The 25,000-nt window shown below is 42.1% G+C and overlaps 1 protein-coding gene across 2 annotated transcripts in view; it reads right to left on the bottom strand.

Moving 5' to 3' along the window:
* VDAC2 (voltage dependent anion channel 2) overlaps nucleotides 1-12,837 on the bottom strand; it is a 16,401-nt gene extending 3,564 nt beyond the window's left edge. The window contains exons 1-10 of one of the 2 annotated variants that reach the window (XM_019626133.1): nucleotides 12,691-12,837; nucleotides 12,445-12,499; nucleotides 11,284-11,352; nucleotides 10,397-10,446; nucleotides 6,990-7,142; nucleotides 6,846-6,898; nucleotides 6,153-6,380; nucleotides 5,087-5,237; nucleotides 2,572-2,629; nucleotides 1,135-1,241 (exon numbers count right to left, since the gene is read on the bottom strand). In XM_019626133.1, the coding sequence (XP_019481678.1) occupies nucleotides 1,150-1,241; nucleotides 2,572-2,629; nucleotides 5,087-5,237; nucleotides 6,153-6,380; nucleotides 6,846-6,898; nucleotides 6,990-7,142; nucleotides 10,397-10,446; nucleotides 11,284-11,352; nucleotides 12,445-12,475 (885 nt within the window). In that variant the 5' untranslated portion in view covers nucleotides 12,476-12,499; nucleotides 12,691-12,837 and the 3' untranslated portion in view covers nucleotides 1,135-1,149. Of the gene's footprint in view, nucleotides 96-1,011; nucleotides 1,101-1,134; nucleotides 1,242-2,571; nucleotides 2,630-5,086; nucleotides 5,238-6,152; nucleotides 6,381-6,845; nucleotides 6,899-6,989; nucleotides 7,143-10,396; nucleotides 10,447-11,283; nucleotides 11,353-12,444; nucleotides 12,500-12,690 lie in introns of those variants that run through there. The other variant, XM_019626139.1, reaches the window with a different exon arrangement.
* Between the last annotated feature and the right edge of the window lie 12,163 nt (nucleotides 12,838-25,000).

Genomic DNA, 25,000 nt, shown 5'->3' with positions numbered 1-25,000 from the left:
AGTTGGTACCTGATGTCCAAGCAAGGTTTACTGAAGTGTCAAGATCTTCACATACTTTCTGATAAATTGATCCTCCAAATTCTGTTCCATCATTGCTATAAGATATTTTAAATTAATTAGTAAATCTAGAAGACAATGTAATATGTTTAAGGCATTAGGCTGACATTGTAGCATTACAGTTAAACAAAAGCAATTGCTCACATGCGTCTCTAACGCTCCACTTAAAACTTTCATTTTAAAAGGTCTTGTCCCAATAAAAAATAAAAATAAATTTAAAAAAAAAATAAAAGGTCTTTTCCCCAACCTATGTTCACAAACAAAGACTGGACAAATAAATGATGGTATATCCATCTAGTGGAACTAGCCTATAACCACTAACGCTGCAGAGTACATAATAAATACTACAGGAAAATCACAATGTATTAAGGTACAAGGAAAAAGGCTTATCAAATAGCCTTTCCAGATATTTCAATGTAATTTTATGTATATACACATATAAAAAGGTAAAACACCAAAACATTAACAATTAACAAAGATTATATGTACTTAGGTGGTAGGATTATGGGAAATTCTGGTTTTCTTCTTTGTACTTATATTATTTACCAATGCATTATTTTTTATATAAGGGGAAAAAATTCTTTTTAAGTCTTTTCAACATATCTAAGTTGGGTTAGGTAAAAACACCACACATTTTAGGCAAACCTATCAAATCAGCACCTCACACATCACAATTAAGTCAAATGAATGCACTAGTTGAGTCTGGCAATGTCTTAGCTTCTTCTAAAAATACAAAGCACATCAAGCCTTGTATGAAATGAACATTTACTCTCAGCGCCAAAAGTCAGACTAACATTTTCACTATATACTTTTGAGGGCTACCCTAGAAATGCCCAAAGATGACCTTTTTATGTTAAGAGAAATGTTTAGGTTCAACCTAGATTAATATAAAATGACAAGAGACATCATAATCATCTGAGGTCCATCATAACATCCCACAAAAGAAATACTTACACATTAGTGTGTAGCTGGAAATCTCCAGTCCTGTAGCCCACTGCAAAGTTATTCCTGGTCAGCTTTGATTTGGCACTGTCAAAGGTCATCTGGTACCCAGCAAGCCAGCCCTCATANCAGAGGTTTCTTTCAGCTGGATTAAGCCTCCAACTCCAGGGCAAGCCCAAGTTTGTGGCCTCCAGCATTAATGCTCTTCCCATCTACCAGAGCAGACAGTGTAAGCTTCACACCTGTAAACAAAAGCAGACAACCATGATGTGTGTGAAACACCTCAGGAGAATGCAGTCTTCTTTAATAATCGCCCCTCTGCCTGTCACTTTTCCTTAGCCTGTCAAATGACCTATTAGTTCCAGCCACCAGAGGGCACCTGGGAGTATCTGAGATACCAGACAGAATTCAGTAGGCGCCATCCCAGGTAAGGCATCAAGTCACAGAGCATAAAAACGGTAATAATAAAGTTCAAAGTGCTCTCAAAAATACAATAATGTTCAATACACTATCCAAACTGAAAGAGACTACAACAATAACTGGATCCTGGAAAAGGAAAAACTATAATAAAGAAACATTTGGGGGACAAGTGGTGAAATCAATAGACTATAGTGCATACTAGGTATTATTAATGCTAATTTTCTTAGCTGTGATAACGGTATTGTAATTATGAAGAACTAAGTCTTACTCTTTGGATATGCATGCTAGGGCTGATGTGTCTACCTATCTGGAAAACATCCATTTAAATAATTCACATGGGCATGTGAAAAAAAGATTATGTATAATAGACATGGAAAGATAAAACAAATGTGGTAATTGGTGAGTGTGGGGAAGGGCAGATGGGTGTTCATGGTAATATTCCTTAGGTTTAAAAATAGTCAAAATATAAAGTCTGGGGGGGAAATCCCTATTTGGAGGAGGCAAAAGTTCCAAGTGTTTTAGAACCCTGCTATCCAAGTGGTTCAAGAAGCAGGGACACAGGCATCATCTAAGAGCTCGTTAGAAAGACAGAACCCCTCAATCCCAGACCTAGGGATCAGAATCTACATTTTAACAAGATCCCCCAGGTGACTCATGCACACACTGAGGCTTGAGAAATACTGCTCTAGAAAACACAGCAAGGCTCAAAATACTACGTAAAGTAAATGAGATTAGAGAGATCCAACAACCAACAACCAAAGCAATGAGTGAGCTTTGATGAAAGAAATAAAAATTACTAGAAGATATTTCAGGTACAACTAAGGAAAGTGACTAGAGAATGGATACTAAATAATAATATTGCATCACTCTTAATTTCCTTGGGTGTGATACTGGAATTGTGATTAGGCAAAACAGGAGAATGTTCTTATTCTGAGATACATGCTTAAGCATTTAGAGAAGTGTCATGATAGCTGCACCTTCCAAACAGCCCATCAAAAAGAGGGGGGATGAAGGGCAGGAGGGAAAAGGAATACAAAATTGTGGCAAAAAGTAAACGTGTTCACTGTATTCTTGTCTGCAAAATAAGCCAAAAAATGAAAACTAATTTTTAAAACAGTATCAGAAAAATCCTACTTTATCATGAATACTTACCAGGCCTCAGAGTCTGAGTGTAGCCCACTCCAATTAAACTAGAGTTGTTGACTTTTGCCTAAAATAAAATGCACAAACAACTTTAAGAAAAATTTTTGAAAGGAGACAAGGTCCCTACATGTTTCCTTACCATACAATTATGAAGTGTTCAGCCTTTTATTCACATGACAATAAAATTTAATGTTTATTCAGGCAAACAAAAACAGGTGCTACTTAATTCTTATCCATTAAAATCAAATTGTCAGGAGGACACAATACTCTTGGTATCTACTGGCATGTGTCTACAAGACCCCCAAAATGTCCACATAACACAAGAGCCTAAGCATTCTCATAAGTAAATTGTGCTTTTTGAGTCTAACCTAGCACAACAAAACCATGCCAAAATGTGGCTAATGGAAGTCCACCAGGCTCACTAGCTATGAGACACACACCAGCCTAAAGTGTGGGGTGTGAAGTTTAAATCCGTGATTTTGACACACACGTTACTACTTTCAGGGGTCTTCCTAAAGAATCAAAACCTTCAATGTTCAAATTCTCCAAATGTCAAGCACTTTCTCTAAGAATAATATCAACTAAAAATCCTTTACCTCACATTCCCACACCTCTCATGAATAGCCCTGGGTCCTGGCTGTACGGAACTAGACTGCACTTGAGAAAATGTTCCAACGGGGCATCATTACCAATCCAGGTCCCTGCCCTCCTTGTGCAATTCTATTATTTTAGGATTTAGTCACAGACCTTCACAGGCTGAAAGGAGCCCTGGAGAACAAGACATGAGGAGGGGTAGCTCCATTCTCTCCTACTACTAACACCATTAAGCCACTCCACAGGCCTATGGCTGTAAATGGGCCTAGGTCTCCAGGGCCTAGGTTGCTCTTTGTTCTTCAGCATTTTGAGTGCTGTGGTAAAAAGGAAACGAACAGCCTCTGGCATCATAACAGATTTGGAAATGATCTGATGTCTACACTCTTTTATAATGTGTAACATCAAAACAGCCCAATCCAGAAAGAGAAATGATGTAACTGTACAGGCAAAAGTCACGTAAACAGCACTTCTATTCACTTGGCGTTATAGCCACCTCATGAGCCACCAATGACCATGTGAGTTAACTGTCTCGGGAAGAAATGCCCCACCAGTGACCATCGTGTGCCCAACAAATTAAGATCCTTGGAAAGCTGGATGCAAGTTCCCACTATGTTAGACTGGGAGTCAACCATGAAGCTGGGATGGGGCACGAAGCAATGCTCTGGGTGATCCTGAGCAGGAAAAGCAGCACTGCTCAGGCGGAAGTGCTGGGTACACTGCCAAACAGTCTCCAGGAGTCACTCGACGACTGGCAGGTCCCAAACTCCCACCCACTTTAAGATGGTGAAAGAGCAGCCCTTCTGCTGGCATTAAACCCGTGATGGCTGCAGACACACATCTGATGGAGCAAGGCAGCTACCCGAGAGCCATGTGCGTGGGACCCTGAGGTCTGACTGCTGCAGTGCAGTTAGACACAGAAGGGAAGACATATGAGTAACTGTCAGCGGGAGCAGCATTCTGGGTGCTGCTCGTTCTGATTCCAACTGTGCTAAAATAAAACAAGATCGGGGCAGAAACGTAGCTGCCTAAATTATCAAACCACTGTCCTCAGAATGAAAGTCCCTTTATGCAACAAATAATTCTCCCGGCAGATTTCACTTCTTTCATTCGCAGTACATACAGTACAGGCAATCCCCGACCTGTAAACAACTGACACACAGGAACAGCTGCTGATCTGCCTGAAACCGGAGCCAGCCCCTCTACACCCTGAGACATTGCACTCCCTTCTACCCTAACCCACTGTGCCTGAAGGAAGAAAGAGCAGAAGAGCCCAAGGACAGGACTAGGGTTGCCATCTGACTCAGCTAGCCTGGGATGGGGGGGGCGGGGGGCACATCCTCGGGACGCAGGACTTCCAGTGCTAAAGCTGAAACAGGCCCAGGCAAAGCAGGATGAGCTAGCTGGTCACCCTAAATGGGAGGGAAATCAAAAGACATGCAGTCTAGTCCCAGCTCTACCCCTCCTACCCTCCCCCTGCCTAGCAGTGGTGTTAAGTCCTTTCTCTCCAAGTTTTGGTTTCTTCACATGCAAAATGGCATGCGTACTACTGAGCACCGAGATCAAATCTGAAGATATTTTGTAAACCATACAAAGTCAAAGTAACAAATGAAGTACTTACCTCCCAACAGGAATGAGAACTGCCCAGGACCCAAAACACTGGCTTCCCTGGGCTTAGACAAGCTTGGGCTCAAGGTTGTTATCTATACACTTTTAAGATTAAATTTAAAAAATTTCCTATGGCCTGAATATCAAACGTCTAATACTGTCTCCATAGCAAAAAAAGTATTCAAAGTTCTAATCCCAATCTCTGTGTGAACTGGGGATAGTATGAATCACAGCTCAAATTGTCAACACAATTCAACATACCTAAAGATTAATTCCCACATGCCCAAACCCCATTCACTTATTCTAAGCCCACAGTAGTACTCACCGAAATGGAAGCAGTGGGATCCAACTTATATTTAGCTGCAATGCCGAACCGAGTGCAGTTGGTACCTGATGTCCAAGCAAGGTTTACTGAAGTGTCAAGATCTTCACATACTTTCTGATAAATTGATCCTCCAAATTCTGTTCCATCATTGCTATAAGATATTTTAAATTAATTAGTAAATCTAGAAGACAATGTAATATGTTTAAGGCATTAGGCTGACATTGTAGCATTACAGTTAAACAAAAGCAATTGCTCACATGCGTCTCTAACGCTCCACTTAAAACTTTCATTTTAAAAGGTCTTGTCCCAATAAAAAATAAAAATAAATTTAAAAAAAAATAAAAGGTCTTTTCCCCAACCTATGTTCACAAACAAAGACTGGACAAATAAATGATGGTATATCCATCTAGTGGAACTAGCCTATAACCACTAACGCTGCAGAGTACATAATAAATACTACAGGAAAATCACAATGTATTAAGGTACAAGGAAAAAGGCTTATCAAATAGCCTTTCCAGATATTTCAATGTAATTTTATGTATATACACATATAAAAAGGTAAAACACCAAAACATTAACAATTAACAAAGATTATATGTACTTAGGTGGTAGGATTATGGGAAATTCTGGTTTTCTTCTTTGTACTTATATTATTTACCAATGCATTATTTTTTATATAAGGGGAAAAAATTCTTTTTAAGTCTTTTCAACATATCTAAGTTGGGTTAGGTAAAAACACCACACATTTTAGGCAAACCTATCAAATCAGCACCTCACACATCACAATTAAGTCAAATGAATGCACTAGTTGAGTCTGGCAATGTCTTAGCTTCTTCTAAAAATACAAAGCACATCAAGCCTTGTATGAAATGAACATTTACTCTCAGCGCCAAAAGTCAGACTAACATTTTCACTATATACTTTTGAGGGCTACCCTAGAAATGCCCAAAGATGACCTTTTTATGTTAAGAGAAATGTTTAGGTTCAACCTAGATTAATATAAAATGACAAGAGACATCATAATCATCTGAGGTCCATCATAACATCCCACAAAAGAAATACTTACACATTAGTGTGTAGCTGGAAATCTCCAGTCCTGTAGCCCACTGCAAAGTTATTCCTGGTCAGCTTTGATTTGGCACTGTCAAAGGTCATCTGGTACCCAGCAAGCCAGCCCTCATAACCAAAGACAGCTGACCCATGGATTGCAGGTCCAGCAAAATCAAAGTCAACATCACAACCGAGGTTTATACACTCCCTCTTGTAAGAAGACTTGATTTTACCACTTTTCTTTCTGGAAAAAGAACAAACTGACTTAAAACTGATGCCAGTGAGAAAGATTTACATGCAGAGGGCACAAAACAGACTTAAATGAACTGTAGTATAACTGGAATAAAAGAAGCAGCAGGGTAATTATAAAAGGTAAAAACTAGCTCACGATATAAAAGACAAGGGCACATGGGGTAATTGGACTGCCCCTGCCACCAACACAGGAAGGCTGCATTGCAAAACTGGCAATTCATCACAAAAGCATGTTCAAAACACGTTAATTACCCAAGTTAGTGCCACAATGACAAGAGGCAAATATCTGATGGCAAGCCAATGATAGCAACCATAGTGCTTGTGTTCAAAAAGGCAGAAAGAGAAATTCACCACAAGGCGGCTGGGTAAGGTATCCAACAGTAAATATGCATCTTTCCCAAATACACAGAAGACGAATGCTTTTCCATTTAAAGCAGATAAAAATGTCCATGCTTACCCTGTGTTTGGAGAAAAGGTGGTATCAAATGTCAGCTTCAAACCTTGACAAATCTATTTTGAAAGAAAAAAATCTGTTTTCAGCTGTATTTCCTTTATGAACTACAAAAATAAATAATACTAAAGCACATTTTCAAAATGTTACCTGGTCTTCAATTGCGATTTCTGTTCCCAGAGTGTTATCAGTGTTCCATTTCTCTGTGAAAGTCAGGCCATACTCACACCATTTATATTTGGTCTCCAAGGTCCCAGTAACTTTACCAGTGTCTGTATTAGATGAACCTGATGTTGAGAATTCCTAATAAGACAATAAATAACTTCATGAACTTTCTCATAAGCATCAAAGAATCCATTGCCTAACTTAAACAAAAAGCAAACCCCCTGAAATACTTAGTAACTTCACTAATCCTTTTTTCTAGCTTGCCAAATATTCCTACCCTCTGCTACTGAGTATAATATACAAGAGTGACAAATTAACCTGTTAAGTTACTAACTGCCACCTTACTTACAGCTGACATTTCTAACCAATCAATCACAAGTTAATCTGTATCTAATTCTCAAGTGAAAAACAAACTGTACACCTTTCAAGGAAACTTATAAGGTGATTTTATTTGAGATTCAAAAACAGCGGGGGGGGGGGTGGAAAAAAGAATGAATGTTTTGACACTGTATTCAATCTGATACTGGATAAAACAGTAAATAAGTCACTATGGATAATCACAAATCCCATCATTAAAATCAGAGCTTATAATAACACATACTATTATTTATTATGAAATGTTTTCTGGAAGTACTCCACTGTAGGAATTCATGCTATAAACAAATAAATGTTTTTCTAAATTCTTAGGTAATCCCAATATTCTGTTTCTCTGAGATAAAAAGTCTGCACCGGCTTTCATGCCTTTCCAACCATCTTTCACACTTTCATTAAAAAAGAGAAAAAAGTAGGGGGCGGGAATTATAGACTTAGTTCTACAACTGGTTTATATCATGCATAATATACTATATATGCGCAATAGATGATATCAATAGGGAAAAAAAATCTAGTACAAGGATCAATTTGAAGTGCATTATATAATCTTATATTTGTAGCAAATATAAATAACTTGCCAATCCCTAACTGCACACCAACTGAAAAAGAAGACATAATATGGAGGAGGGCATATCTGAAATTTAAAATCTGCTACAGATAATCCAGCAATCTGATATTTTTTCAGAGCTCAGTATCTATACAGGCAGGCAATTGAAATCTTCCAAGATAAAATATTAAAAAGCCTTCTGAGGGTTCTGATTCACAGTTTGTCTGCTAATAATGGCTATACCCTTTGGCCACTGGAAAGACAAGACTAAAGAAGGTGGCCGATCTGAACTATGAAGAGAACTTCAATCTGAAATTAATACCTGCATAGTGAGGAAACATCAAAAACTGCAATAGGATAAAAGGCCAATCACCCTTCACTCAGAAAATAGGACATCTGTGTAACTATTGCTCTGCAGTAAAATAGACTCAAATCCTTAGGTCTTACACACGATCTCCTGAAATTAAATGCTTTCATTAATAGGACTTTCCAGTCAAAGCTTGACACTTAACATCCATACTAAAAAAGAACACTGGGTTACATTAAGAAAGAACACTGGAAAAAAAATTGAGTCCTGGCATCCATTTCTGTAGTTTACTGAATGAGTAACACAAAGGAAGACATTTAACTTTTCTGCTACTTGGTTTCTTTAATTATAACAAAACCTATCTCTAGAGGATTAAACTGGGCTGATGCTGAAAGCTTTGCATATATTCATGTGCTCTACACAAAAGGAAGGCATTGTTAAAACAATAAATATGGAGCATGTTCTTCTAGCAGATAGTTCCAATGAGGAATGTGTATGAGTAGCTATTTTAATTCCTGAGTGACAATGACTAATGATTCTTGAGGCTCCACCCACTGCCATCCATCAACCCATAGAGAACCAGCCTATATACATGCCAAAGAATCCTTAAGATATAAAACCAAGATCACACTGTGGGACCAAAACTGAGTCAGATAACACCACTGGCAGAGCTTACACCCTTCACTCCATCAGCCGACCTTTAGGCTTCTATACTCTGGGATGGACTGGACATCTCTGCAGTTCAGGTGAGAAAACAGCCAGCCATTAATGAGATTTATTTGGGGCCAGGCACATATTACAACATCAGTACCATGCTTGTTGAATTACATACATTAAATGGAAACAAAAATATACTGTGCCTAATCCATTTCCTATACGTCCATGATCTTAAACCTAATTTCATAAAACTTTCCTTAACCCTGTCCACAATAAGCCCTTCATTTCCAACAAAGATTTTGATTTATCAAACAATCTAATATTAGATATATTTCTCTAATTTTCCCCAGTTTAAAATTTACTTTGTCTCTCCAATGAGCAAATAAGTTTTTTAAACACAGGACTGAGTCTTTTACTTTTTTTTTTTAAGGCCTTTTGTGTTTCCACAAATACACAGCAAGTGTTTATAAGGTGCCTCAGCATGTTAAAAGTGGGAATACAAAAAATAAACATGAAGTCACTACTCTGAAACCTGTTACATTAAGCAAGTAAGTCAACTCAACCACCTGAATGATCAGGCTTCCTTTCAGAGCAAAGAAAACAAATGACAGAAGACAAATGTAAAACCCCAGAAATCCAAGTCTAGGCATTAAAAACTATAACACAATTTATTTTAATACCAGTTACATGCACTAAGGGAATTAACAACTATAGCAAGAATTTATCAAAATAACCAATAATGCACACATTATACCCATCCCCATAACAATCTCAAAACAAAAATTTCAGAGGAAGAAAAGAAATTACACAAAACTAAAACTAAACTCCCTTTGAGGGAGTTTGTAAGGCAGAACCAAGACATCAAATACAAAATATAACCTCTTTAAAAAACTAAAATCAGGATTCTGTAAATTCACAAAATACATGGGGAAATCTTCGCCAAGGAGGGCTTCTAGAATATGACCATTATTTAAACAATTAGTACACTCAAATTAAGAGTTACTGAATAGGGCCGGCCGAGTGGCTCAGTTGGTTAAGAGCTCGCTCAAGAGTTTGAGCTCTGAGCAACGGCGGTTCGAGTCCAGCCCGAGCTGAGCAGCCGCTGAGCTGCCAATAGGTAGCAGGATGGCTCAGCTAAAAAAAAAAAAAAAAGAGTTACTGAATATTTGTATGCCCAGAACTCTTAATGCTTTTAATAAGCATCGAAAGAAAGGGTTATGAAAAAGTATAACAGGTTCCCTGCCTTCAAGCCTGTAATCTTACTGAATAAACAGTCTCACACGACCAGTGTTATTCCTGAGTTCCTTGTGCATACATAGTAATATGGCAAAAGACAACATGAAAAAAACACCAAAGCCAAAATAAATCAAGTTACATGCAAATCCCTTAAAATAAAATGAGCTTCTACCTCTTAAGATAAAATTGGTAGACATCTTTCAGTTATGACCATTTTATGGGTAGAAAATTACATAAAGGCTCATCAGAACTTATTAGATATCAAACACTCACCACACCACTGCATGACTTTGTTTTCACATCCAATTTCACCAACCCAAAACCTTAAAGTGGAGAGCAAATGATAATAAAATGATTCTCTTGTATAAAAATGCACACTAATAGGCTATACATTAAAAAAAAAAAGCCTAAGGTTTCCATTTCCAGGGGTGGAGGATAAAAATGTTGATACACAATAGTTAAATGAAAATTTTTCAATTATTCCATGTAAAGGACAGAACATCTCTATGCAGCTTTGCCTAGTATTTTGGTATATTATCAGGCACAAACAAACAAAAAAAAAAAAGAAAAAGCTTTCAAACAACTTTAAAACCTAAACATCAGATTGGAGAACTAATTCAGCTTAAATCTCAGAATAGCCAATAGTTTATTACAATAGACATTTAGAACACTTATCCCAAAGGTTCGTATCTTCCCCTTGGGATTAATAATCTAAATAACTGGAGAAATAATCTAAAGTGAAAGGAGGTGGACCAAAATAGTCAAGAAAAAACCCCGAGTTCACTTGAAAAAGCCCATAATCCGTCAGGAGTCACCACCACAAAAGTAAATTATTCATACATAATAGTAATAATAATAGTAATAGTTCTAGTTAACCAAGGCCTAAACTACATCTGAAGGAAATGAAAGCACTGCTGTTTTTTACTTAAAGGTAAAATCCTTGAACTATAGTTTGAAAATATTGGAGGAAATTGGGGTGGAGGGGGGATATGGACTGTTACAGAACTATTTTAACAGACATTTTATCTAAAAATGTATCTAATAAAAGAATTAATGCAACAAGATATTTACAATTTGAAGAAAATATTAATTTAATTTCCCTAAGCAATCCAAACACATATTTTCACTTCTGATCTAAAATTTTTAAAAAAAGTTCTTACCAAATCCTTTGTTGAAAATATCTCTGGCAGCTTTGCCAAGGTCAGCATATGATGGAGGAATACACATTGCTGGTGGGAAGAAACATTCCAATGTTAATGTTCCTTTCTCCCACTTTCTGTCCAAGAACTAGATTATGACCTACTGCTATCTTTAAATTCAAGCAATCCCACTTGTTGGAGATGTGTTTTTGATTCCACCAGAAGCTACAATGAAACTGTACTCTAACAATCCATGAAAAAAAATCGTTTTTAAAATAGATAACCACAATAAGTGACAATACAAACTTAGGAAATTCCTTCCAAAATAGAAAAACAGACTTTCTAGTCCTAAATTTACACAGTGCCTATAGCCTCACCTCCTAGGATCGGACTAGTACAAAAAAAAAAAAAAATCAAACACATACACATACATATCTATCTAGATGTATCTGCCAAAATCACTGGAATGCGATTTAACCAAATGAGATCAAATCAAAACCTAAGACAAGGCCTTCTCCCCCAATATATCCTTTAATATTCTCACCGAGGTGAAAACCAACATTCTGGAGTGGAAAAAGAAAAGTACATAATACTTTGGGAATTTAAATACTGGAACGTAGAAATAACACGGCCAGAATCTATGTTTCACTCAAGTGCCTACATCAACTAAATATCAAATGGCACCTTAAACATATTAACATGATGCTCAAGCCCTTAGCCAATACTGTGCGGCTTAAAGGCAAGCAATCTGAACTCCTAACACCAGCTCATTCATTCTACAAAGTGCGTCCACGCCCTTAGGAGCACGTGTAATGAATGACCTTGCGCTCTTACAAGCGGATTTACTACTTCCTCAAAAAAGTGTCTGATCCAATCCTCCAAAGACCGAATCCAACAATTAATAACTTTTTGCTTTTGAGTTCGTCAGACACGTCCAAAAGCTAAAAATGAGTGCGGCCACAGACCAACTTCCCAGGCCTAGTCCTTTTATAGGAAATCCAGCAGCCCAGCCCCAGCCCCTCCTCCGCAGAGCCAGGGGGTCAAGACGGTGGAGTGTCTACCGAAAAGGGCGAATTTCCAAGTCCTCGGAGAGATGGGGGGAAAGAAGCTGCGGTTTTCTGGTCGGCTTCGATCCCCGGACACCGCCGCCCCATCCCGCAGAGATGCCTGCTCTATACTTACGCCGCGCGCAGCTCTGTCCGTAAGTCGCCATAGCGAGGCCGCGGAAAGAGGTGATCTGCAGGAGGGACAAGAAGTGCGGTCAGCGAGAGTAAAAAGCGAGTCAAGGGGCCAGAAGGTCTCAGACAGAGGTGGGCGAGGGGCCGCGGGCCAACGCGGCCATCTTAGGGAGCCAGGGCCGACCCCGAGTCCGGCTCAGGCCGCCGAGGCCTAGGTCCCCAGGTCGGAGTGAGGCGGGCGCGGCGGTACCTAGTGGTCTCCTGAGGGGGTCCGCCGCCGCAGTTCCGCTCGAAGCTGAGGCCGCTCGGCTCGCTGTGGGTCGGGCTGCAGCTGCCGGGGCTGGAGGGCGAACTGAAGGAGACACCGTTCCGCCCGCCGCAACCCTGTCCTCCCCCCTCCAGGACCCCACCGCTGTCCCCGGGGCTGTCCACCGCGCCTGTCCCCGCAGTGCCGCTCGCTGCCCACTCCAACCTGCTCCGGAACGGCCACGTGGACCGAGGGAACCCCTGTCCCCAGGGTGGGCCGCCTCGGTCTGTCGGCTGGAGCCAGAAAAGCAGAAGCTGCCGGACCTCTGGTCAGGCAGCTACGAGGGCAGCCCCCGCGGCGAGGGGGCGGGGAACGGCGGACGCTACGCGGTGGGGACCACGAGGGCGGGGGATGGGGCGGAGGCCCCACGCGCGCTCGTCACCGGCGGGGCGGGGCACCAGGCGCGTGCCTGTGCGGTGCCCGGCGCTGCTGGGCGCGGCAACACGCCCCCGGGGGTCCAGTACGTGTCTCCTACTCCCTTTCTTGGCTGTTCCCAAACCCTGCAGACAATCCATGGTATAGGACGTCTGAAAAGAGTCAACTGAGCGTTATGCCCGTTTTCCCTGAGCAAGTGCAGCATGCGCTTCTGAAACAGTCTGTCTAGATCCAGGGATAAAGTAGTGGGCACAGGGGCACTACCTCCAGCCACTCGAGCCCTCCCTCCGCTTCCTAAGGCGGTGTAATTGCTACGCTGGGCGGCTCTCTCGGGCTGCCCCGCCCTGAACAAACTTGAGCACGTCTCAGGTGCCCCGCCCCTTTTCCTCGCTCACGCCTCAGGCTTCCTCTTATGCCGCCTCCTCCCGGTTTAGGGATGGGACTGCTTTACACATGCACAGAACCGTAGCTGTCTTGGTGAGGCAAGCCTGCTAGAAAATTTAGGAATCATGCTGACCAGGCATGAGAACGCTGTATGTACTCAGGCTCCCTGGGTGTGTAGAAGAGTGAGGGAGCCAAAGAAACAAGAAAAAATGAGTCGTCTATTGAGATAGAAATGGAGTCAACCGAAGCTCCAGAATCAATCGCCAATCTCAGCAATTTATCCCCTCTGTTTCCTCATCTATAAAATGACAAGTTTAAATGATGTGAAGTGGTCTTTAATAGCCATTCAGCCGTACACTATGAAAACCTCCCCTGATTTCCTCTGGTTCTAAAAGCCAATGTTCCACCCTTCTCCTAAACCAGGAAAAGGATAGCTAGATAGACTTCCACAATCCAAACCCGATTACAGCTGCCATGGAGGATTTACCTTTCATGAGCAAGCCCAGACAGCAATCTTGCCTAGTCATGGTAGAGGTTGTTCAAATAAAGGGTTATAAGAATAGAGAGCCTTTACTCCTAAGAGTTCAAGCACCAGAAAATCCTAATTAATTCCGTCATTCAAGCTCAAACAGGTTGGTCTGAAATCAGCCTAGCTCCACTGGGAGCTGGTCTGCTCTGGCTGTTTGATGCTATTGTGAGGCTGGTGGCAGAATGACATCCCATCCCAACGGCAGCATAACACACTACCTCCCAGAAAAACCTAGTCTTTGCTCAGTCACCTCCATTACTTGCAGTAGGGCTTATTCACATTGTGAACTACAGTAGTTCCCTCCCTCTTATCCGTGGTTTCTGTTTTTGTGGTTTCAGTTATCTGTGCTCAACGGCAGTCCAAAAATATTAAGTGGAAAATCCCAGAAATAAACAATTCATAAGTTTTAAAACTGTGTGCTTTTCTGAGTAGCGTGATGAAATCTTGCTCCCCGTCTCACCCCCTCCCACCCTGGATGTGAATCAGCCCTTTGTCCTTCTAGCCATCTTGGTTATCAGATCCACTGTCACTGTATAGCAGTGCTTGTATTTAAGTAACCCTTATTTTACTTAATAATGGCCCCAAAGCACAAGAGTAGTGATGCTGGCAACTTGGATATGCCAAAGGGAAGCTGTAAAGTGTATGTATGTATGTATGTATGTATGTATGTATGTATGTATAGGAAAAAAACAGAATATATAGGGTTCATTACTACCCTCAGTTTCAGGCATCGAGTGGGGGTCTTGGAACATATCCCATATGGATAAGGGGTGTGGACAAAAAAGGGTTCTATTGAAAGTAACCTCACAGAGGGATCTGATCATAAATTCCTAACTGGGCAGGTCATGGTGGGTCACACCCCAGGCACATAACTTCCCTGGTAAAAGAATTATCTTTGCCTTAAGCAAGCTCTGTCCATCGTGCTTGTGCATCTAGGTTAACACACCTTTGAAATGCCAGAAGTAATAACCCTTATGAGAAGTAACCACCCTCAAGAGAGGACATAATCTTTTTCACTATCCTGTAATGCAATCCGCACCTTGCTTTCTCTCAACTTCATGTACTCTTCCTTAAATTCCATCCTTAATTTCAAATGCATAAAAGAAACTGCAAAATTGTTATTCTCCAGACCATTTGAGATCTTGCTTCCTGGAAATTGTCATCCATTTTCACTCAAATAAACAAAATAAAAATACAAGTTTGGATGTTCTTACATTGACAGTGAGGACTACTGTACCTGTAGCATTTTTTTATCCCCAGAGAATTTCACTTTGCCACAGAACACTGATCTGAGGCTTCACCCGTTACAAATCCAAGGAATGTACACAATACCCAATAACCAGAAGAATCACGGCAATTTATTTCAAAGTTGGATTCAGTAAATATACAGAGGGTGCCAAAAAGGTGTATACACATTTTAAGAAAGGAAAACTGTATTAAAATTGTAATACTCAATATATACCGATAACAAAAGAGGACTACAAGTCATGGTTGACTTCTGAAATTACAAGAGGTGCTCAAAGTGGTTACCATCAGCATAATTTTAATACAGTTTTTTCCTTTCTTAAAATATGTATACATTTTCTTGGCACCCTCTGTATATGAGTACTTACATCCAAAGCCCTTTAGACCAAAGCAGCATTACCTTGTGTCACCCACGGCGGTAGCAGAGTCCACTGAGACGCAGTTCCTGCTCTCAAGGCACTTAGAGTCAAGTGTGTGTAGAGGTGTCAAGAACTGTGAAGTGTCCAAGATTTTACCCTACTTGCAAGCTAGCAATTTAGCCTCCCGTGGTTTCATAGGTTCATAGATTCTGGCAGAAGACATGAAACTCGAAGGCCAAAGACAAAGGACTTTATTACTTGGGGCACAGGAAGGAGCATAAGCTTCATGTACAAATCAGCTCTCCCTGCCCTCTAAGTTCCACAAGGATGACGCAGACCACCCTGGGTAGAAGCTGTGTACACCATGTGTTTATGTCACAGCTGAGGAACCCTGAGTTCAGGAAACTCCCTGTCTTATAAGGAGCTGCTAACAAGCCTGTCCAACCATTTCCCCAGAGAGAGACAATAGTATGGTTCTCAAGAAATAAAATCTGCCCTCTGCCTTCTAAAGGGAGACACTACCTCTAGTTCCTAAGGATGAAAAGATAGTTTGAGATCAAACCTGTCACAAAACCTGCAGAAACACCATGGAGGGTTGTCCCACAACAAAGGATGGGAATTTCAGGAGTTGCAAGTACAATGTTCAATGTAAGCACAGAGAACTATGGGCACAGTCAGACAGAGAAAACACATGTGCTAAAGTTTGAAAGTAGGACTTAACCAAAATGAAAAAGCCATTAGGTCAAGGACAGGAAAGCAAAATTCTAGACAGAGTCACGGGCAAAGCCATACCAGGGCTTGAAGTGGCAAGAATCATTTGGAAACCACAAATAATTAAGTAAGGCTGGAAAACCGTACAGAAAAATTTAAGACATTGGTCTAAAGATGTTGGCTGGAGTCAAATGCTGAAGGTCTTAAAAGTAGCAAGTGAGGAGGAGTCGAGGGCGGCTAGGAGCAACATTTCTAACTTGAGGAACTGGGAGGACAAAGATTCCACTCATTGTGGGAAGGATTACAGGAAGAGGGGAAGGTGTGAGAGTAAAGAGGATGGTTCAATTTCAGATAAGTCTGAGGAGCCAGGGGCCACATCTAAATGGATTTGTCCAATAGACAGTTATGCAGCCTAGGAGAAAGGTCTGGGTAGGAGACACTGGCATGAAAATTTTAGTTTTAATTATGATTAACCGTGGGCGTGATGAAAGTCAATGAGAGATGGGGTAGGCAAAAAAAAATAGTAGAAGCCTTTGGAGCATTGGTGTTTCAGGGACAAGCAGCAGAGGAGCTAATGAAGAAAATTGACAAAGACTGTCCAGGAGGTTAAAAGAAAACTGGGGAGGGAGTATTTTCCTGGAAGCCAAGGGGGAGAGCCCTAGGTAGAAGAGGAAGTGATCAACAGTGTCACATCCTGAGAAGCAGTCATGTGGGGTAAAGACAGAGTATTAATTACTATTACTTAACAGCTTAGAACAACAAATACTTTATTATCTGAAAGTTTCTGTGGGTCAAACATTAGGGAGTGGCTTAGCTGGGTGGTTCTGGCTTAGGGCCTCTCTGGGGCTGTAGTCTTCTGAAGGGCTGACTGTGCTCAAGGATTTGCTCCCAAGATGGCTCCCTCAGGTGGCTCTTGGCAAGAGGCCTCAGTTCTCACCAAAGGACCTCTCCATAGGGCTGCTTGAGTGTCTTCATGACATGGCAGCTCCCAGACCAGATGATCCAAGAGAGAGAGAGACTGAAGCCACAATGTCGCATATGTTCCAGCCTCAGAAATCGCACTGTCATTTCTGCTTTGTTCTATTTGTTAGGAGTGAGTTACTAAGACCAGCCCACACTCCAAGGGAGAGGAATTCGGCTCCACCTTTTGAAAGGAGTGTCAACGAATTTGTGGATATATTTTAAATCACCACAGTCAATGCTCTGGTCACATTATTTACATTTCTCCCACACAGAAAATACACTAACTCCCTCCCAGAACCTCCAGCCTTTACAGCATCAGCAAGAGGCTTCTTAGGTGTAGTTCCTTAAGTGCAGGAACTCCAGTACAATTTCCTCTTGATCTGAAGGCCTATGAACTAAAGAGACAAACTGTCTGACCCACACATACACATATCAAACACACACAGGGTTAGAGGTGCAAGATAACTGCTAAAGACACCACTGATCAGAAGAGGGCAGGGGGAAACAGGACTTACCTGGGAGTCCACAGCAGTCCTGAAATCTAGCCAGACAAAATTTGAAGGTTCCTTTATGAGGACCCAGTCCCACTTCTGTCTGTACTAGATGAGGTCACATGGAAGAGCCAGCCCAAAATACACATCCCTTCTCTTCCTGTTCCAAGCTGTCTCAGTGTGAAGGGTAAACCCCAGCTCACATATCTAAGCATCATCCCCCCATCACATGCACAGGCCCCTTTACCACCCATGGGCTTAGGGATGTATCACTGGCAGTTCAATCCACGCTCAGGAGAAAGGGCTCTGGGGAAAAAGTCCACCCAGCCCCAGAAGCAGGCTCAGGATGCTTCAACAGAGAAGACTGAGATCTTCTGTATCCAGAGTTTGGTCCAGAAATGGAGAGGGTGGGCATGGGCTTTGGTGGGCATGTTCCCTTGGCCCTGCAGACTCCTTACCCCATAAGAACAGGCACAATCTGAAAAGAGTTCGAGTCGAGCCCTCTAAATTATGAGGCCCAGGGTGGGGGCCTCTCTTGCCCAGGTCTAAGGGCCACACTGGGGCTAGGGCCTGGGAATCTTCATGCAATTGAAACAAACATTGAGATGAAATGAGAAAGTAAGAGAGCAGACGAATAGCTGTGGTTATGGTTAGAATGTGGGATGCTGGGATGTAAGATTTAGCAGTGGGGCATTCTGGGTGGTGACTAGTCATGGAAGGGTGGAGTGGAAGTGAAGTTCATTGGGGTTAAGGTGGTCAAACACAACGGGTGAGGCTAGGTTGTTGGAGCTATTTGCTCCCCCCCCCCCCATCTAATACACCACGGTGGGGTAGGCACAGGTTGTTGCCAGGGATACTGAAGTCACCAGGATGTTGCTAGGATACGAGGCAGACAGAAAAACTGTGAGGTGCCAAAGTCCTCAGGGAACACAGGGGAGTAACCAGGAAGCTGGTCATAAAATATGACAACTGATGGCAGATGGTAGGACTGATGGCATAACCTCAAAGCAGGTTTTATAGGAGGGTGGAGAAATAAAGAAAGTGGCCACACTTCCATCCCCAGGTCCAGCCCTGGGGTGAAGCAGGGTGTGGAGGAATGAGCCGTCTTCCCTGGGATCCAGTATCCACAGGAAAAGGTAGTTTTGTGCCAAGGTGAGGAGAATGAAAGCATCCAGCGGTGAAGCTGAAGACTTAGGGTAGTTTGTTTACAATAGAACGAGGTTCTAGAGGGCACCAGGTTCTAGAGGGCACCGTGGGATGGGATGGCAGGAAGGGCAGCAGTGGGAGGACAAACCAGGAAGAAGGAAGCAGACAGGACTAGGATGAAAACTAAGGAGAGCACAGTTGACTAGAGGGAATTAAAAAATATGTTGGGGAGTTAGGACTCACAGCTGGGGGTGAAGGGTATCCTAGAATTAACTAGGCTCAAAAGCCAGTACCTGTGAACAATTCCTGAAATAACGCATAAAGGACAACGTGCCTGGTTTTGTGCATGCAGCTTTGGGCTGTCATTCTTAGGTACTCTAAAGCTTGAAAGCCACTGATCTAGACTGTCTGTCAAACCCCAGCAGTGACTAGGGAAAAGGAGGCGCATTCTATAGCTCTCCAGACACATGCAGGGTGGACTCCATGCTGATATGGTATTTAATATAAGGTGTAATGATTAAGGTGTGTATAGGGGCCAACTTAACAGGACACAAATGAGGTACAACCTTCATGCCGTTCCTTTCACCTGACATTCCAGTGTAGTGATTCTAGGTTGATACAGAGACTGAAATAAACTATTTATTATTCAGTCAGCAACCTGTGGTCTTACTCAGAGTTCCAATTAGAATAGTGGCGAAACAATGTTTTGTTCCTTGACAAAGCTCACACCTTCCTCTGTGGGGAAGCTTAGCCCAAAGTAACGGGGGAAATGCAGAAAAGCTCCTGCTCATGAAACTTCGGTGGCTTCCATTTACTTATAGGATAAGGTCCTTGATATAAGGAAGACGGACCGTGATGCTCCTCTGCCTTCCATCAGCCATGTTTCCCACCTGCCCTCTGTACTAAGTCAGGTCACGGGCTATTCCCAAATCAGTGATTTAGTGTCACTGCCTCTGCTTATGCCACTGAGTCCTTTTAAAGCCCATCGCAAACATACTCCCACCACAGTTTTTTCTGACTTAACCAGCTACATGTTCATTTTACTTCCTCTGAACTTCTATGGCAATTGTTATTTTATGGCATTTTATTACAGATTTTCCAATATTTTATTATGAAAAATTTAAAACATACAGAAAGTTGAAAGAACTGTATAATGAACATTCAGTGCATCTACTACCTAGATTCTACAATTACCATTTTGCTATATTTGTTTTATCCCGTATTTATCTATTTAGCCATTCATCAACCCATTTTACTTTTTTGATGCATTTCAAAGTCCATTGAAGACAGCAGTACACTTCACCCCTAAATACTTCAGCATTCACATCATTAACGAGAGTTCAATATTTGTTTATGGTTCTTCTCTTTACATAGCATTTACCTACATACCATATTTTAAAAAAACATTCTGCCTTCCCTATCAAACTCTTTAATTGTGAGAACCGTTTCTTACTCATCTCTATCCCCAACCACCCTCCAATATCTAATAATGATGACATTCGTAATGATAAGCACAGTCAAAATAATCATAGCCAATTTATATCAGGCACTTCCTAGTGCCAGGCACTGCTCTAGACACTCATATACTTTATTTAATTCTTATAACAACTCTATGAGACAGGTATTATAAAGATACCTGTTATACCTGTTATAAATGAAAAAACAAACAAACAAAAAAACATGAGCCTACAAAGATTAGGTAACTAACTGGCCCAGGATGCGTAGTTAGTTCTTTGAGGGGTGGAGACACAATTTAAACCCAGTTCTGTCTAAGCATATGCTCTTAACCACCGTTCACATGGCCTCCCCATTGTCAAAGCCTTACCCACTGAGGGTGACTAATCGTATTTATGGAACATTCAAAGAGTTCACCGCTTTGGACCATTCTTGTCATGGCCCATTAACAGAGGTGGTTGCTTTCAAAATGCTTCTCTGGTAAATTTGTAGTGAGGACATGAGCCTCCACAATACAGGTAAATGTGCGAGAGGGAAGTCGGCTTCTCCAGACTTGTCACTGGGTCACTGCTGAGACTGTCTCATGACTCACATCCCCCGGCTGCCTGCATCTACTGTGTGGCTGCCCTGTGTCTCTGGGGCTAGTGTGGGAGTCAGCAGAAAGGAGGTGAGGGAGAGTTCTGAGGCCTGGGAAAGTCATAAGAGCAGCTTGGCTGGCAGCCTTCTGGACACTCAGTGCAAGGGAAGCTGATGAGGAAGCCAGAGGGACAATGGGCCATTATTTCTGGCTGTAGGAGGTTGGTCAGTTTGACACTGGGTGACCCACCGTCCCTCCCAGAAATTTAAGCTTTCCTAGACCTTTGGTTGGAAGTAAAGCAACTGGATTTCAAATGATTCCCATGCAACATCTGGAGACTGGGGGCAATCCTGGGGCAGGTTATGGCTGCAGGTAATCAGTGACTAACTTTGAGGGCCACTCCCTTGCTCCAATCTCCACTGCACATCACTGCCAGACAGCACAGCTCTGAGTGCATGGCTCTCCTCTCCAGAAACCCTCCATAAAGCCACCCATGTGCCAGGTTAGATACATGTTCAAGTCCCAAACCTAACTTTCTAAGCAAGCACAGACTTTTGTTGAATACTAATTACACAGGGCACTAATAGCGTTTACATAGATAAAAGGAGCTAGGTGATCAAACAGGTTTGGGAACCTTTGGATTAAACCAAGGTTCACCCATTTCTTTAAGTGGAACTTCTCAGAGCCTTGAATTATTGTGCATGATGAGTCTCTGAAAGGGGAATGCAATTATGTACCCAAGTTTTTCAAGAAGGATTTGGAGAGACTAGTGTTCCATAGAAAGTGTGCTATGTCACATGTCATTCTCAACATATCTAACCCTGAAATTTAGCCAGTTCCTCTAGGCCTATCATGGCCAGTTCCTCTAGGCCTATCATGGCAGCCATGAAAACGCAATGCTCAGGTCGGCTGCTGTGAGGAGCGCAGCACTGACTGCTCCAGCTGCGGCCCCCTGGATCCAGTGAAGCCACACAGGCCACTCCCAGCTGATGACTGAGCATGGCAGAAGTACCCACGCAGGTCCACCCTTGTTAAACGTGGGATTCCTCTAACAGGTGACTTTGGCTTGAGGAAGTCCCTTCGGCCTGGCTGAAGCTTTCTTAGACTGCATTGTCACCAGAGACTCTTCCTACCCAAACTTGCTTCCTTCCTGTATCGAAACCTGAAGCTTCTCCTAGTTTTTCTCCTTTGTCCATCACAAGCATATCCCTCAATAACGCTCTCGCATATTTAATTCCATCTTGGCACCTGCTGCTCAGAGGATGCAAACTGGCACACTTGTTGCAAAAAAAAAAAAAAAAGCCTTTCCGGATCCAGCTCCTCCTTGGAGCCTCACATGACTTTTAGGGCATCTGACTTTCATGATCTGCACTGAGAGGCCGCCTGGTACAGTAGGGAAGCTCACGGAAGACAGTGGCCCACGATGAACCCCAGCTCTGTCACTTACTAGCATGATAGCCTTAAGGAAGTTCCTCAACAAGCTATAAATTACCAGATGATACCACTATCTTGCAAGGCTTGCAACGATTAATTGAAATATCATATTTACAGCACCAAACATAAAGCAGGTGTTCAATAAACAGAATGATTATGATTATTTACAGTCATTTGTGTTTTTTTCTAGTTTTTCCTATCAGGTCATAAACTCTTGAGTGTGAACAGTATAATCTTCATCTTCAGCTCCTCTAAGGGACCTGAGATATAGGCCGTATTCATAGTGTCCTAAACCACTAGCTGTTCAGTGGGGAAAAAATGGCCATTTGCAGAAGGAAAGGGACATCTCAAAGAAGAGGAGCAGAGAGCTAATCAGGAGAGTCAGCCAGTGGTACAGGAAATGTAAATATGTATCAAATAGAAAATGTTAATATATATATATGTGTGTGTGTGTGTGTGTGTGTGTGTGTGTGTGTGTATAATAATTAAATATATAAAAGAACCATGGTTTCAGAAGTAACTGCCTAGAAGAGGGCCAGGAATGCCAAAGGTGTGCCCCCAGGCCCTTTTGCAGAGGTTGGCACTATATGCCCTATGCAACCTGGAAGGGCTATTTGAACAGTGAAGGCATCATACCCAAGCTCAGTGCAACTAGGAAAAAAATGACAGGTAAGCAAAGGAATGAAATTGCAAAGATTGATGAGGAACGGTGTGTCAATGAAGGGACACAATTAGAACACCAAGAACTGGGCTGTCTGCCTAGTTCAGGGTTATCGCCTTCTCCTTCAGTTCAGGGTTTCACGCCACCTGGGTTTGGGGTTTTCCCATGGAGTCTGATTTGGCGGGGGAAGTCACACTCTCCCACAGCACAGCAGTGGTGGACCCCAAAGTAACCTGTTGTAGGTGGGGAAGTTACTGGAATTCCTAGATCTTCTGCCCCTATACCTAGCCTGTGGCTCTGCCTCTGGTGAGGCTCAGGAAAGGACATCACCTGTCCCAGGAGCCTGACAATGTCCTCCAATAGGAGGGGCCTTCACACTCAACTCGGCTCTTCCCAAAGCCTCATTAGTTCCTTGCAACTCCAGCTACAGGAAATTTTAGCAAACAGTGAAACAGTCATGGCTGGAACAAATAAATGCCTGAGGCCCTGGTTGGCAGGCACAGACCAGCACTAATGGCCACTGCTCTCCCAGGAGGCAAGTATGTTGCCAGGAGGCAAGCTTTCCTCCCCAGGTAACAGCCTTTTGTTCTAACAGGATGGTCCTCCATGACCAGTCTGTGCTTCCTCATTTGAGGCCCTTATGCCACAGGAAAGCTCTATGGGAATGCTATGTGTATACAAGTGGGCTTTTATGTTTTTTCTTGGAGTAGGGGAAGGTTCGGAGGTGTGCCTGTTAAGAGTCAGGGCTGCTGTTACAGCTCCCCTACAAGAAGAAAAGCCATCAAGGTCATGAGGTTCAAATCTAGAGGCCAAAGCCTACCAGGAGACACCTCTTTCACCTCCTCCAAAACAGCGCCCATTTTCTCTGAGTTTCCAGCAATTTTATGAGACAAACTACAAAGACATACCCTATGAATGAATCATTCTGCTCTCTGCAGTGTCAACGGCTTCAAGTATAGTGAATTCAGATTAACTAGGTCCAACTGACAAGAGTTGGTTTGACTCAGTCATAAAGCATATTAAAAGAAATTCAGTTTTATTACCTTCAGGAACCTAGTGGAACTATGCTAATAAAGTGCTCCTCAGGATAGATCTTAAGGGAAATTTGTTTAAATGAACAGATGAGAATATTTTCTAATTCAGTCCATCAATTCGTTTATATGGAAAGGGTTACTTGTCAGGTGTTAAAAGTGACTTGAAATGCCTACTCTTGTTTACATCACAGTATTTTAGTTGGACAAACCCTGTGTTTATAAATGACATAAAACAAACTATCCACTTGTTAATCTTTCAAAATCAGTGAAGTTCCAATTAATGCTGCAATGGCTCTGTCAACATGAAATCCAGGCACTGGACTCCTCACTCAGAAGGAACAATTGGCTTTGGTATGGGATGGTCTTCCAGCCTGGGGCCATCCCTGTTCTTTCAGATTTTGTGACACACATTTCTTACTCTCTCACTTTCTTCTACAAATGTTTATTAAACAACTAGTATGTGTCAGGCACTGACCTAGAGACTACATATCAACCATCTCATGGTCTAGAAAGGGAGACAGACACAAGTAAAATGCTGTAGGTGCAAGGATTGCTCTATGAACAAAGGACAGTGGGATTATGGAAGCAGTTCAGCCTGAGAGCATCAGGAAGGCCTCAGAGTTAAACAGATTCCTAAACATGGAGGATGTGTTTGTGCAGCAGACAAGGAGGAGGAAGACAGCACATGAGATGCCAGGCATGATACAGCATGGCATGTTCAGCAAACTGCAAATAACATGGCAGGAATGGAAATTATGATAAGATATTAGAGGAGGAGGTAGCAGGAAGAGAGCTTACCTAGCAAGGCTAGGCTGGAGAGGTCAGTGAGGCCAGAGCACAGCCTACTACAGACAGGACCTGCTCAGATTATGCCTCCTTTATGAAATTA

This window comes from Hipposideros armiger, unplaced genomic scaffold, assembly GCF_001890085.2.
Source record: "Hipposideros armiger isolate ML-2016 unplaced genomic scaffold, ASM189008v1 scaffold_15, whole genome shotgun sequence".
In the NCBI taxonomy this organism is placed as follows: Eukaryota; Metazoa; Chordata; class Mammalia; order Chiroptera; family Hipposideridae; genus Hipposideros; species Hipposideros armiger.
Note: the sequence above shows the minus strand (reverse complement) of the source record. Positions and strands in the feature narration are given on the sequence as shown.